Raw genomic sequence first — 14,702 nt, 5'->3', positions numbered from 1 at the left:
GCAGATAGCATATAGCATAGAAATTTCACAGAGCTGGCTATAACCTGGAAATCTCACTCCTCTCTTTCATTTTTAAAGTGGAAACTTTGCTAGTGGAAAGAACAGGCCAGCCTTAGGGTTTTCAGAGAATGCTCTCTCAAGTGCTCCACCACTCCTAAGCATATGAGGGCCATTTAATTTTGTCTAAGCTCAGATGTACATGAACTACTTCAAAAGACACCACCACCTGAGACCTGAGGAGTTTTAACTGTCACCCAAAATAGAGACAGAAGCCTGGAGATACAGAGGGGTTTCTCTTTTCGAAAAATATTTTAGGAAAATATTAAAAAATATTTTAAATTGTTTTGTATTTTAATTAAAATGGTGGAAAACTGTGTAAAAAACTTCTACAAAAATTGTTAGCTTCAAGCAATTATCTTGGTAAAATTGATGTGTGTTTGTTTTTAAAAAATGAGCTTGTCTGGTTCAAAGTAGCATGGCTTTTCCTTTAGGAGACAAATGTGAATACTAATAAACATGTGTATGTAGATTTTCACACCAAATCACACAACCTGGCCCCAACATTACCAAAACCTAGATGTCTTACTGTATTGCAGAGAGTCTAGGGATTAGTTGTTGGGGGGCAAAATTCTCCATAGTAATACTACAGCACATCCCACACTCTTTTTAATAACTTCAGCATATGAGAGTCAATAAAAATTGACAACTGGGCTACTGATAGTTTATAAGGGAAGAAATTAGTGTGTCATAAATAAGCAATCATTTTACATAGGTTTCTTCCCTGTGTTTGGGATGGGGCATGAATGGGGGCATGGAGTGAAGGAACATTTACATTTTAAAAGTGTGGAAGTATATACACTTTGTCAGAGCCAGCTTTCGGTATGGACGGGATGTGCTATTTATTGCACATTAAGGCCCTGCACAACACAGGGTCTTGGTGCTGGACCGGAGAAAGCAATAAATCTTGTTGCTGCCAGTGTTTCCAGTTTCTGGAATTAGAAAATAATCTCTTTTGCTTTGATAGTTGTGGCTGTCCCTAGGGGACAGTGCTCCTCCACTTAATAGCATATGCTCCTGATGATTCTTTGAGGATCACCATCTCTCTTGATCTTCTTTTGAAGCCCATACATTTAGAAAGGAGTGGCTATATGTAGAACTGTCAGTGGAGAGGGTGTGGGGGAATTCTAGCAGTGGAGAGGGATTGCACTTGTCACTGCACTAGAGGGGAAGGTTTCATTAGATGGGAGAAGGCAAACAGGAGAATTGTTATTGGGGATGCAGAAGGGATGGGGAAGGGCTGGCATTAGGGTCAGGCTGACGTACTCATCACTTGGAGGAGGGGGAAAATTTGGCATGGGACCAATAAACTAGAACAGTTATAGATATTTATTTCTAAAGAAGAAAAGTGTATTCACTGAGTTACACAGTAACTTCATTAACTCTGCTTAATGCTCCATAAAATGCAACAGATCTATGGTTCTTATTTGTTGTCCCTGTCTCATTAGAGATGGGACCATGGCATAGGAGTGGGTTGTATGTCCTGCTTAGGAAATGCTGAACAATCCAGGGAATATGGGTGTCTTACCAAGTGCATGGGGGCCATCCCAATAATTAGTGCACACTAAAGTATTTGCAACTACAAGAAATATAGTTTAGTGCCAGACAGAAGCTGGGTTTTAGGAATATTCAGATCTAGGTTTCCATTTTGGCCAATTAGAAATCCAGAGGTTGGATCCAGAATCTTAGTTCAGGTCTACCTCTCTTATTACATTTATTTAATAAACAAAACTAAAAATAATTATGTGCATCTTCAAGTGCATATTTCAACCAAAAAACTTGAGTGTTAGGTCAGACAATGGCATTTTTTGTCCCTCTTCAGGGAGGGAGTCAGCAACAATAACACCAGAGAGATGGATGCCTCTGCAGGGATATGATTCTGCAGCATTTTGTTACATTCTTATTTTTAATTAAATTGCAGTTACTGTTTTAGATCTCCTCCCTAGAGCTGACTGCAAAGTGGAAGATTCATTTTTACATTGGAAAGATAAAAACAAAGAAAACTATTAAAACTGAATTGAAAACTTAAAGTGTCTATAAAGTATAACCAATTTTCATCAAATAAAACAACCCTATATGTAAAGAAACTAATTACTGTTTCCCAGGGGGAAAAATAATTTTAATACAGACTTCGCAGGTATAGGTTTTTGAAAATAAATCCTGCAGTTCAGTATTTCGAAAGTTACCATCCAGTGATTTAGGAGTAGCTACAGAGTGGTGCTGCACCCTTGGGCTAAAATTCTCTTCTCAGCACCCTTATAAAGTTGCTCTGCATGGTGGAATGGGGGGGCGGGGGGAATTCTTCCAGCCTATGCTGGTCAACAAGGAAAGAGAGAGGGAGTTCTGTGCATAGGAAGCGGGAGGCTTGTTAGGAAGAAAGGCAGGGAGGTGGGAAAGGGGAGGAAATGAGAACAACGAAGTAGCGTGGGGCAGTGCTGGGCAGAGGCTTGAATTGAAGGAAGATTGAATTTGAAGTGCGACTTAGGGAGGAAAGCTAGTCCTAGTGATATATTGTAAATAAGAAACCAACAATATTAGCTTTTAGCATTTAGATTCTAAGGGTCTTGTGATTGACGGAATGCTTGGTTTTTTGTTTTTATTCCCCATTTTTATAAGAATATAGCAACATTCAATTAAGAACAAATGACAAAATAACTCTTTTGCGCTGAACATTTAGCTTTCCAGTAAAGAGACAAAGACTTTCAAAGGGTATTAAGAAATGTTATGTTTTCAGTTTAACATGTGATCCTTCAAGAGACTTATCTTGTGCAGTCTTGCATCCTAGATGAGAAATCTAATTAATATCTTGTTCCCAGCAATTGGAGTGACTTGTTGCCTGAACCTTAAAACATATTGTGAACTTAGATGTTGGTATGTTCCTAACAGATTTCTGCAGACAGATTTTTTGACAAGAAAATGGGTTGCATTTTTCTGTAGGTTACTGACAGATAGATTAGGTTCAGTCATTTAACCTGAACTTTCAGATCAGTAGCTGAGTATGATTGTGGTAAATGTTAATATAGCAGTTTGCGATTTACATTTGTAAAGGACACAATTTTAATTGCAATTCATCCATTGACTTCTGCAAACAGCTGAAATTGTTTTCAAAGAAATAAAGAAAGAAGAAAGAAGAAATAAGAAAGAAGGAAAACACAGACTCCTGGTAATGACATTTTGTCAACAATTCATCATTTTCATAGATTTACAGAGGAAGAAAAAAGTGCTGAACCAAATCCTTAAGTCTTTGGCCTATATTTTCCCACTGATTTTTAGACAGAATTCCTACTTAAACTAATTAATACTCTGAGTCAGGTCTTCTGCATAAAGGGACCCTCATTATTCAGCTTTTATTCATTCCTTACTCTGGCCAAACTCTTACTGAGGTCACTGACTGCTTGATCAGAATAAGGATTCAGTAGAAACAGCTTTAGGGTTTGACCTGATGAAACCCTGTGAAAAATAAATGGTAAATTTGGAAATTATAACCGACATGTATGTGAGATCTACTGATTGGTTTTACACATATATTTAAAAAAAAACAATAAAAAATGCATGGCTTTAACATATGTGCCAAATTCCAGTGGTCAATCACATACTGATTTCTGATTAGTTTCAGCCTTCTCCCTCCAGTTGCTTTGAATGACACCTTTACATGTCTGCAAGCCGCCTAGCAGGCTGTTAGTATGTCATTAATAATAACAATATAAAAATATAGATGAGAGAAATGGCTACTGCATTTTCCTGGCCCACAGATTCTCTCTTGTCCATTATGAATAAGTATGAACCCTAATAATCCTAGAGTGGGCTCCATTAAATAATGCTGCAGTAATTTAAATTTATGGTGGATTTTCTGACATTTTCCATTCTTAGGGCCAGACTGTGCTATTAAGACACAGTACTGAGCACTGGGGCAGTGTGAAGCTTCACCAGCAAAGGGGAGCTTTTCTCAGTGTGGCAGGCAGTTCCATTGGCTGATGTGGTGGGAAGGGATAGGACCATGCTTTGTCCTGCACTGATTCAAAGTCTGAAAAGTAAAAATCTCAAATTTCTCAACGGTAAATTGGTATTTATTTCTTATGACAGGATTCTGGATGCCCACACCACAGACTGAGAGGGGACATGATAACAGTTTTCAAGTACATAAAAGGTTGGAGGGAGAAAATTGTTCTTCTTAAGATCTGAGGATAGGACAAGAAGCAATGGGCTTAAATTGCAGCAAGTGCGGTTTAGGTTGGACATTAGGAAAAACTTCCTAACTGTCAGCGTGGTTAAGCACTGGAATAAATTGCCTAGGGAGGTTGTGGAATCTCCATCACTGGGGATTTTAAAGAGCAGGTTGGACAAACACCTGTCAGGGATGGTCTAGATAATACTTAGTCCTGCCTTGAGAGTAGGGGACTGGACTAGATGACCTCTCGAGGTCCCTTCCACTTCTGTGATTATATGATTCTATAAAAAGGCTACCTCATCAGAGGGGGCTCTTACCTTTCAGTAATTTGCTCTTTCAGTTGTAAAATACTTGCTGTATTTATCAGGAGATATTGTGCTTCATTCACAAGAGAAAGCGAGACTGTTGTAGCCTGACCTAAAATCAATACAGCATTATAAAATGATTGTTAGAAACAATGACTATCATACTGGTAACTACCCCCACCCCTCACCCCAATGACCTTATCCGTTTTAATTAAAGAAATTATTCATTAGACTTCAGTTGCTAAGGAAAGATTCTATCCTATTAAGTTTAGAAGCATGGATCCTCTCAGACTCAGGGATGCAATCTATTTTAGAATCGAGATAAAGCTGAGAAGATACCCCCCCCCCATTTTTATGGAATAATTTTATAATTGTAATCAATATATATGGATTTTCTAAACATTCTTCTCAATTTATTCTGTTCAGGAAGGAATTTCAGCATAAGGATATTTTCAATATTAATAGATTTTTCATGTTTCTAATTGTTATAACATTTTCAGACGGAAAAGTGATGGGATAACAAAAACATAGATCTATAAAGTTTCCCTATATGCAACAAGACAGAGGAATAGCGTAGCAGAGTATGAGCATATATGTACCCTTTGCTGCCTATTGGATTTAATATCTCAAGACTTCTCCCACATCTCTTCATTGAGGGGATTTTTCACTCAGCATAAAGTATGTGAGTCATGCTAATATTTTAATATGCTGAGCTGGAGTATATATTTTCTAATAACCATGCCAAATTGATATACCTTTTTCATGTTTCTGATTTGCATTTCTTTTGAAGTCTGAACTCTGCCTGATCAGGTGACACTGGCGACCAAGTAATTCAGAGAACCATTCTGCTATTCTTTCTCCACAGTCATATGTTTGTACTCTATCAAGAGGGGGAGAGAAGTGATTAGTATTAATTTAAGCAATAATCTGACTGCTAAAAACTTCATTTGCAAAACTAAGGACAGCTGGTGGAGATATTTAATCAGATATTTGCTCTGCCTGTTTCAATCCACAATGCAGCATCCATTATAACACTAATGAACGAAACAGCTGAGATGTGAAGTACTATTATGCACAAATATATTTCCCAAATTTGCTGGAATTCTGTCAATCTTGACTTCATTATTGATGAGACATAATTCAGTTTTATATAACTTACGGTGGGATAGAAAGTCTGTATAATTATAAAAAATCATGGCACTGGCTCTGAGACACAGTAATCCATGTATGACAAACTAAAAATGACCCTTTTTTTCAATCACAGTACTTGCAAATACTTATAAACATATGGCTAGTAATGCTGTCCTCTCTATGGCCCCAATCCTGTCAACATTTATGTGCATGAGTAATTTTATGCAAGTATGTAGTCTGACCATGTCTATGAAACCTAGATAGATCTCTAACATGAGTAGTCCCATAATGTGTATAATGTTACTCACATACATGTATAGAGGATTGGGGCCCGGATTAGAATTTTCCAAACACCTGAACTTTTGAAAGCAACCAAGTCTATCTAGAATTATGCATCTCTTTGCCATCCCACCAGCTGTTACACAAGAGTTACAGAAACCTCATTCTTCTGATGGATCTGGACTAAATGTATTTGTCTAACAATGACATCTAATTAATCTATATCGATCAGCGTTCTCAAGTGTTTTCATAGCACAGACTACATCATAGCACTGCCCTTCCCATTCACTGTCACACAGCTTCCCTATAGCAACAACAGCAATTGCATATATGGAAAAATAATGTTAGGACAATATTTAATCACAGTCTCTTTTAATGCAATATTATTGATGGAAATATGGAGGAAAGCGAGCACCAAGAGTGAACAGTCAGTTTTCTGTGGACCATTATGTGGAAGCTTCTGTTCTAAATGAATGTAGCACATCTTCTTCAGTGCGCTATACATATGCATTTAAAAGGGGGTCAAAACTGGGTAAAACGTTTAAGGGATAGGTTGATTAATTATCATTATTGTTGTTTGTATTAGGTAGGTGTTATAATAACACAAATAAGAAAATAAAATAATAATAGGAAGAAATTATTAGGGGAGCCTCCATTGTGTTGTAAATTGTTCAAATAAAAAGCTTCTTAATCCCAGTATTTTAGCCAAGAAAGGTGTTTTAAGGGAGTTTGAATGTTTTTGGTTTTGTAACTCAGTGGCACAATCACAGCTGCCTTTACTCCTGTCCCCTGGAGCCAGACAGTAAGAATTTTTTAAATGATCCATCAGTTACAGTGTTGCCCGCTGCCTAATTCAATCCATGTTCTTAGTACATAAACTAACAGCAATGGAAACAAGATGGTAGCTTGAAAGGTTGCTCCTATCAAATGGTTCCTTTAGTACTAATTCCACGATGGTATTCTTCACGGTTGGTGGACAGATTTTCTCCTTCACCTGTAGTTCTGATAATTAATCATAGAATGGCTTCTGGATTCTCTCTCACAAGTCAAAAAGGCCATGGAGACACCCTGTTAACCATTAGTGCCCTCATGACTACGGGGAGAATTATTGGAAGGAGGATGGCAGTGTGTTTTTGGTCCTGTGATCGGCTTGCTGTTTCTTCTATCAAGAAAGATGATTTTGAATGCAGATGATCTACTTTGTGAAATAAAAAATAGTCACCACAGCAAAAGATGCTAAATTCTGGGATGCAGTTTGTCTTTGTAAAAGATATGCACACTCAATTGAATTACATTGATATAATGCCAATATAAGTGAGATCAGAAGTAGGACTCCTATCTCTTTTCAGCTGATGTCTGGAATTCTGAAGAACATACTGAAAGAAAAGATTTTAGCCAAAACAGGTAAAAATTATTGAGCCATCAATATCAATTCTCTTCCTTGTTCTTTTACACAATTTACTTGAATCCTGATTTTACTACAACTTTCAAGCTCTGGCCTAATTATATCCCACTCCCCCACGCCCCATAATGGGGTCCTTTTGCTGTTTTCTGTACACATCAAAGTCAGATGACTGCTTTGCTATATATAGTTAAGGGTCTGTCACAGAGCTGTGAAAAAAATCTCACTATTTGTGAAAACAGTGAAAAATCAGTTCATGAGGGTGAAACATTTGTCATGTTTACTTGAATATTTCATGTTTTCTGATGTCTTAAGGCAGAGGTATGTGAAGGTCAAAATTGCCTTTCATCTTAGCACACGGCCTGTGACTCATTTCTATCTTCACAAGCACACATGATTGTTATTTAAACCAGTAAACAGCTATGACATTCGTACAGTAAATTCTTGTCATGACTTCTTTTCCTGATTCACAATGAATGCAAGCAATTCCTTAGATTTTCAAACTCAGTTTTGAAAATGTTCTCATAAGTGCAGTACTAACTTCTGTATCCTCAACAGCCCCAGTGGCAGGGAGAAAGAGGCTAAGGCCAACACACAAGGCTGCTGCAGTATGGTGGGGTGTGGAGAGTTCGTTTACACAAATTCTTTTCCTTGCTCAAACTCCTCCTGCCCGCAGAGCAACTAAAAGCCCCCTTCCTGATCTTCTGTGCTTTATATGGTCTGTTGGGGCTTACATTCGCCTTACTACTGCATAAACATGTCTCAAAATGTGGCCCTCTTTTATTAGATAGCTAAAGTATTTTACACCACACAGTGGCTGAGATGAAAAGCTACAGCTATATTGTATTATAGTATTTCATCGAAGGTCACTGTGTAGTTTCTGTATTCTGAGTCTGCGTGCTCTCAAATTGCTTTCCCATATTGTCTAAACATTTTCAGAGTGAAGCCCATTGTCTCTTCAAGGTCCCTGTCAAAGTCCTTCTGCTGTAGTTCAATTCCATTTATTGTGTTCGTGTGTTTATTTTGCTTGAGTATTACTTTACATTTGTCAACATTACATTTCATTTGGCGCATGTCAGCCAATTTATAAAGCGGGCCCTAATTCTTCCAAATTTTACCAGCTGTGTGTCTTGTGTTCACTACTCATACCACTATTGTGTCATCAACAAATTTAGCTTCAGTACTTTACAGCTGGTCCCTCCAGATAGGTAATTTATAGACTGAAAAACAAGGACAGCCAAAGTCTGAATATTGATTCCAGTGGGATGCCACTTACATTCCCCCACAACAAGCTGAATTCACTTTGTTTTGCTTTTTAACCAGTTCTTTGTCTTTTGCTACCATTTATGCTTTCCTTGGCCTTCTTGGTTTGGACCCAGCTTGTGTAGACATACCCGTGCAAGCTCTGCTCAAGTTAGTGCACTGAAAATAACAGTGTAGCCAGGGTAGAATGGGCGGCAGCTCAGGCTAGCAGACAGAGTACATACTGTGGGGGTCTGAGCAGGTATGAGCTCAGGTGGATAGTCTGAGCTGCTGTCCATGCTACCCTGGCTATGATGTTATTTTTAGTGCACTAGTTCAAGCAGAACTAGCTCAGGTTCATCTATGCAAGCTGGGAATCACACCTCCCAGCTCAAATGTAGACATACCCAAGGAACTCCTTCTGGTGACTGTACAATAGATTTGGGCCACATGTTTTTCCCAGCTATATCAACATAAATCCAGATTAATTCCACTGAAGTTAATTTACACTGGTATAATTGAAAGCAGAATTTGTCTAGGACAGTCTGTCCTCATGTAAAGTTTCTATTGATTTCAAGCATTTCTTCTGAGTTGGAACTATGGCCAGTCCAGTGACTTTACCCCAGACCTCCCCAGTTAGAACATAAAAATGGCCACACTGGGTCAGACCAATGGTCCATCTAGCCCAGTATCCTGTCTCCCAAGAGTGGCCAATGCCAGCTTCTTCAAAGGGAATGAACAGAACAGGCAATCATTGAGTGATCCATCCCCTGTCATCCACTCCCGGCTTTGCTGCAGAAATGTGGTGCCAATCTCAATGTATGAGATACACCGGGAATAAAGTTACTAAAAGCTGAAATTATATAACAGAAACAGGAAGCCTAGTAAGGCTGATATTGCAACCATGTATCCAGTTCTGGTGGATGTAGAAAAGAGCCACAAAAATGATTTGAGGAGGAAATGCCTTAAAGTGAGAAATTGAAAGAGATCAATCTGTTTAGTTTATAAAAATGCAGATTGAGTGGTGACTTTATTACAGTATGTAAGTACCTTCAGAGAGTACTAAAGGGCTCTTTAATCTAGCAGAGTAAGGCATAACAGGAACCAATGTCTGGAAGCTAAAATCAGATAAATTCAAAGAAAAAATGAAGTACACATTTTTAACAGTGGGAGTGATTAACCACAGGAACACACTACCAAGGGAAGGGGTGCATTCTCCATCTTGAAATCTACAGATCAAGACTGGATGCCTTTCTGGAAGATATGCTTTAGTCAAACACAAGTTATTTGTCTTAATACAGGGTAACTGTATGAAATGCCATGACTTGCAATATACACAGGACAGACTAGATCTAAATTCCTTAAATTCTGTGACTCTGTGAATCTATGGAAGATCCCAATGAAGTCCATGGGTGCTGTTAGCATTTGGCACCTTTGAAAATCAGGCTACCTTCATTTAGCAGGTTTACTAGGTCTTTATCTGTATTTTTTTTTCATATGGTGCATTTCATCATAACATCTGAGTGCCAACATACTTTAGTGGAATAGCATCACAACACACATGCGCATTGAGGAAACCAAGGCACGAAGAGCTAAAGTGACTTGCCCAAAGCACAAGATGTCCAGCAGAGGTGGGACCAGAACGCAGATTTTCATTTAGAGTCCAGTGACTTTACCACATGGTCATCTTGCCTCTCTGTTAACCATTGTGAAACCGGTCTTAAGATATGGTCAATTATCATTATTTATTCTTGGATTGCTCAGTAAACTGGGTGCAAGTAAACACTATGCATTTTAATAAGCCTAAATGGAAAGGTATACATCTAGGAATAAAGGATGTAGGCTGTACTTCTGGGATGGGAGACGGTATCCTTGGAAGCAGTGACTCTGAAAAAGATTTGGGTCCTGGTGGATAATCAGCTAAACATGAGCTGCCAGTGCAATGCTATGGCCAAAAGGGCTAATGCACTACTTGGATGCATAAAAAGGAGAATGTTGAGGAGGAGCGGAGAGGTTATTTTACATCTGTATTTGGCACTGGTGCAACTGCTGCTAGAATACTGTGTCCAGTTCTGGTGTCCACATTGAAGAAGGGTGTTGAGAAATTGGAAAGGGTACAGAGAAGAGCCATGAGAATAAATACAGGATTAGAAAACATGGCTTATAGTGACAGACTCAAAGAGCTCAATTTGTTTTGTTTAATGAAGAGAAGGTTAAGGGATGACTTGATCACAGTTTATAAATATGGAGGAGAAATTTTTGATAATATAATCTTCAAGCTATACAAATGTATAACATAATTCAATGGCTGGAAATGAAAGCTAGACAAATTCAGACTGGAAACAAGGTATACATCTTTAACAGTGAGCGTAATTAACCTCTAGAACAATTTACCAAGGGTCACGCTGGATGCTCTATCACTCACCATTTTTAAATCAAGATGGATGTTTTTCTAAAAGATCTGCTCTATGAATTATTTTGGGGAAGTTCTATGGCCTCTGTTACTCAAGAGGTCAGACTAGCTGATCACAATGGTCCCTCCTGGCCTAGAATCTATGAGTGTCTTGGATTTCATTGCCCTCCTTATTTGTTTAATGGAGCTACTTTTTAACATACATTCTTTCTCTCTGTTATTTCCAGTATTACCCTTATTCCCTTTGGCTACCATTCACTCATTCTGCTTTTTCTGTTACCCGTATCTATTACCTGATAGCCCTAATTGACACTGTATTCTTGTTTGGTTCCTTCCCTGCTTTGCCATTTCCACTGCAGGCTTCTGTGCCCCTGAGAACTTTGAGCAGCCTCTCATGAAAATTTCCCTTTTCAGACAGTTAAAAAAAAATGCAGCCAATGACATTGAGACAGGCTATGATGGTATTACTGCGAAAGAAATGCAGAGAGAGCAAAGCAATCAAGTATATTTTAAAAGCAGGGTCTACTAAAGATGGGCTAACCTCGGGAAAGATAAGGTTGAGTCAACACTAAGGGAAATTGGACAGATGGTTAGAACAAATGACTTTTGGGTGGTTTCCGCTATCCAGACATTTTTTGGGAAAAATATGCTGCCAAAGAAAAGTCCTTTTTTATTACTTTAATTTAGTGGAGGATACTTTCCTAATACAAAGGGTAGAAAAGCAAAAATGTGTGTGTATTATACATGATATAGACATACCTTACGCATTCCATTTAGACTATTCACGAAAGCAAACTTCATGATAAATTGATTAAACATAAGAGAAACTGAAGTGAATTGGCCATAAACTAACTGAGTCTAGAAACACCAGGTAAACAAACTGTGGCAAAATACCTTGTTCGCCTCAGCAGGCTCAGTCCTTTTTAGCCTCGGAGACTCAGGTTTGGGGCAAGGCGAATCCTTATAGGTGGCACAGGGTCCTGCTACTCCTGTCCTCAGTCAGTCCCTTGTGCGGTTTTCCTTCCCTTCTGGGGAGCGAGTGCAGCCTCCCTGCTGGGAAGGTCTGGTGTCTTGCTGCAAAGAGCCTACTAGCAGCTTCCCTGCTCCTCTCACTCCCTCACTCTCCCCCTCCTTCCACCCAGGGGAGGGTTTAAAAAGGTCCCAAGTAGTTGGAGTCAGCTGAACCTAATTGGTTCCCTAGCAACCCCTTTTCCAGTTGAACCTTATTGCCCCGGGGTTCTCTCTCCTCAGTGGATAGAGAGGGGCCTTTTAATTCCCTGGGACTAATTAATACCCCCCTTTTGTAGCTGTTTGTCCTGGGTTTACCACAAAACCAAAATGTTAAACTATGACATAGGGCCAAAACCTCCCTGCTGCCGTGGGGTGTGCACTAGGGGGAAAGAGGGAGAAAAGAGCCTCTTCTCTCCTTAGCAGCAGTGGGGCAGCATTCCAATCTGGCACGCAAGAAGTTGCCAACTGGGGGACATGCTAACCACCATCATGACCCCATAGGAGGGCGTTCAGGTCCAATGACAACTTATTGCTGTTTTGGGAAGCAAGTGCTAGAGGGGTAGAGAAAATAAACTTGTACCAAAGAAAATATCAGAAAAATCTTGGAATTCCTGCAGTGCTCAGGGCCTGACGGAAGGTTAGTGTGGGTCCAGTCTTTAAAGAGGGAAGTACAGTAATTGTGGTATGTACATGTATGACCTCTAGGCTGGACTTCAGAACTCTGAAAAATATCTGAAAACTTATAAAATAACTGTACCATGGACAAATTAAGAGAGGAAGCAGAGTGCAGTAAATAACTGTCGGTGAAGCACAAGTTACTCAAATCACTTTAATCAAATGGCTTCTTTGGACATATCAACAGACTTGGTGGGTAAGTGGAATGCAGTAGATAATGAACATGGATGTCAGCAAGTCATTCAGTACAGAGCTACTCAGAAAACTGATGTTGGAGAAATATTTGTTTTATGGATCATCATACCACATGATGGATAAACACTTGGCTCACAAATCGGAAACAGAGTTATTAATAATAGCAGTGTTATATCTTATTGAAAGACAATGCATCAAACGATGTACTGCAGGGAGTTGGTGCTAATGTTATTCAACATATTTACTAATAATTTTTCAAAGAAGTATAACTGAATACTGAGCAACATTGGTGCTCAAAATAAGATTAGGAGTTCTTGTAAATATGGAAAATTTATTTTAAAAATCAGCTGGGTCTAGAAAATTTGAGACAATGCAATGGGAAAAGTTACTAACATCAGCACAGGTGAGTAATTTAACAGAAACGGTATATGCCAAGTTGGGGCAGCCACATAGCATGTGAAAACGTACAGGACACTTGCACATTTTTCTTATTGATAGTTTTCTGATGGCAAACCAGGCAAAGATCTTTCCTAACTTATGGGCTGCAAAATCCTCTAAACCTGATTTTGATTTGTTTTATCAGACCTGCTTTGTGTGCTACATTTTCCACAGAAGTCTAATCCACTCTGCTGTTTGTTTCATTCCATCACTGAACTTTTTTTCTTCTCTTCTTGTTTTATTTTGTTTATGCGGATATCTTCTAGACTCTCACATAACCCTTGAACTTGCATTCCAATTATGGTCATCCTGAGCTGTCCCTGCAAAAGGTCATCAGCTTAGAACCTTCTAGGGTACCTGTTCTCACTCACCTGTGTGCACAAACTTTGCTCTGACCAATCTGAATCTCTCTTCCGGTGTTTTCCTCTAGAGGCACGGATATGGGGTCCATTCCTTTATGTATCAAGAACAAATTATAAGGATTAAGTATTTGGGCAGAATCATATGTTATGAAAAAAAAGTACATATTCTCTGACTGTTTAGGACCACAGCAGTCACACAAATTCTGTTCGCTTTTTGACAGAGTTATATTCTCTGCCTGCAGGTGGCTCCAAATGATAATGCAAGAACAAAGGCTTTGGATGACCTTGGTACCCAAACCACATTAACTAATATACAATTTCAGCTTTTAGTAACTTTATTTATATGCATCTGAAGAAGTGAGCTGTAGCTCACGAAAGCTTATGCTCTAATAAATTGGTTAGTCTCTAAGGTGCCACAAGTCCTCCTTTTCTTTTTGCGAATACAGACTAACACGGCTGTTACTCTGAAACCTGTCTTTATTCCCTGTGTATCTTTTACATGGAGATTGGCACAAAATTTCTGCAGCAATCATGGCTGTTGTTGAAAGGACAGGCTTATCATAGCTCTACTATCCCTAGTAAATCAGGATATGAGTATAGCCATTCTTAGCGAGAGAGAATGGAAATAAACACATTTTAAAAAGAGAAACATAGTGTTCAAAAATGAAATATGTTTCACAAACTACTTAGCTGTGTAAAGGGGCATACATAATCTTTGAATTTAAACAGTATGATAAAGCTCAATGGGCTGAGAGGAGGGCCATGCTATACTGATTTATGAAACAGAAAAAAACCCATACAGCACTGCTCTTTGTTAATTGAAAACAATAATCTTAAATGGCCAACAAAGCATTTTACTATCAGGCTGCAGTGAACCCTAATGCTCTCCATATACACTTCCACATAAAGCAGAAAAGACTCTGATCTCATGTACACTTGCTTTACATCAATGGACTTTGATTTCACTGAAGTTACTTCTGATTTAGGCCAGTGAAAATAAAGCGAGAATCGGATTTGTTTGATT

At 38.8% G+C, this 14,702-nt stretch overlaps 1 protein-coding gene across 1 annotated transcript in view; it reads right to left on the bottom strand.

Annotated features, from left to right (window-relative positions):
• MOCOS (molybdenum cofactor sulfurase) overlaps positions 1-14,702 on the bottom strand; it is a 403,086-nt gene that overhangs the window by 20,556 nt on the left and 367,828 nt on the right. Inside the window, exons 10-12 of the mRNA XM_073332641.2 lie at positions 13,688-13,769; positions 5,286-5,410; positions 4,543-4,642 (exon numbers count right to left, since the gene is read on the bottom strand). Of these exons, the coding sequence (XP_073188742.1) occupies positions 4,543-4,642; positions 5,286-5,410; positions 13,688-13,769 (307 nt within the window). The remainder of the gene's footprint in view (positions 1-4,542; positions 4,643-5,285; positions 5,411-13,687; positions 13,770-14,702) is intronic.

This window comes from Lepidochelys kempii, chromosome 2, assembly GCF_965140285.1.
Source record: "Lepidochelys kempii isolate rLepKem1 chromosome 2, rLepKem1.hap1, whole genome shotgun sequence".
Lineage (NCBI taxonomy): Eukaryota > Metazoa > Chordata > Testudines > Cheloniidae > Lepidochelys > Lepidochelys kempii.
This window is presented reverse-complemented; position numbering and strand designations above follow the sequence as displayed.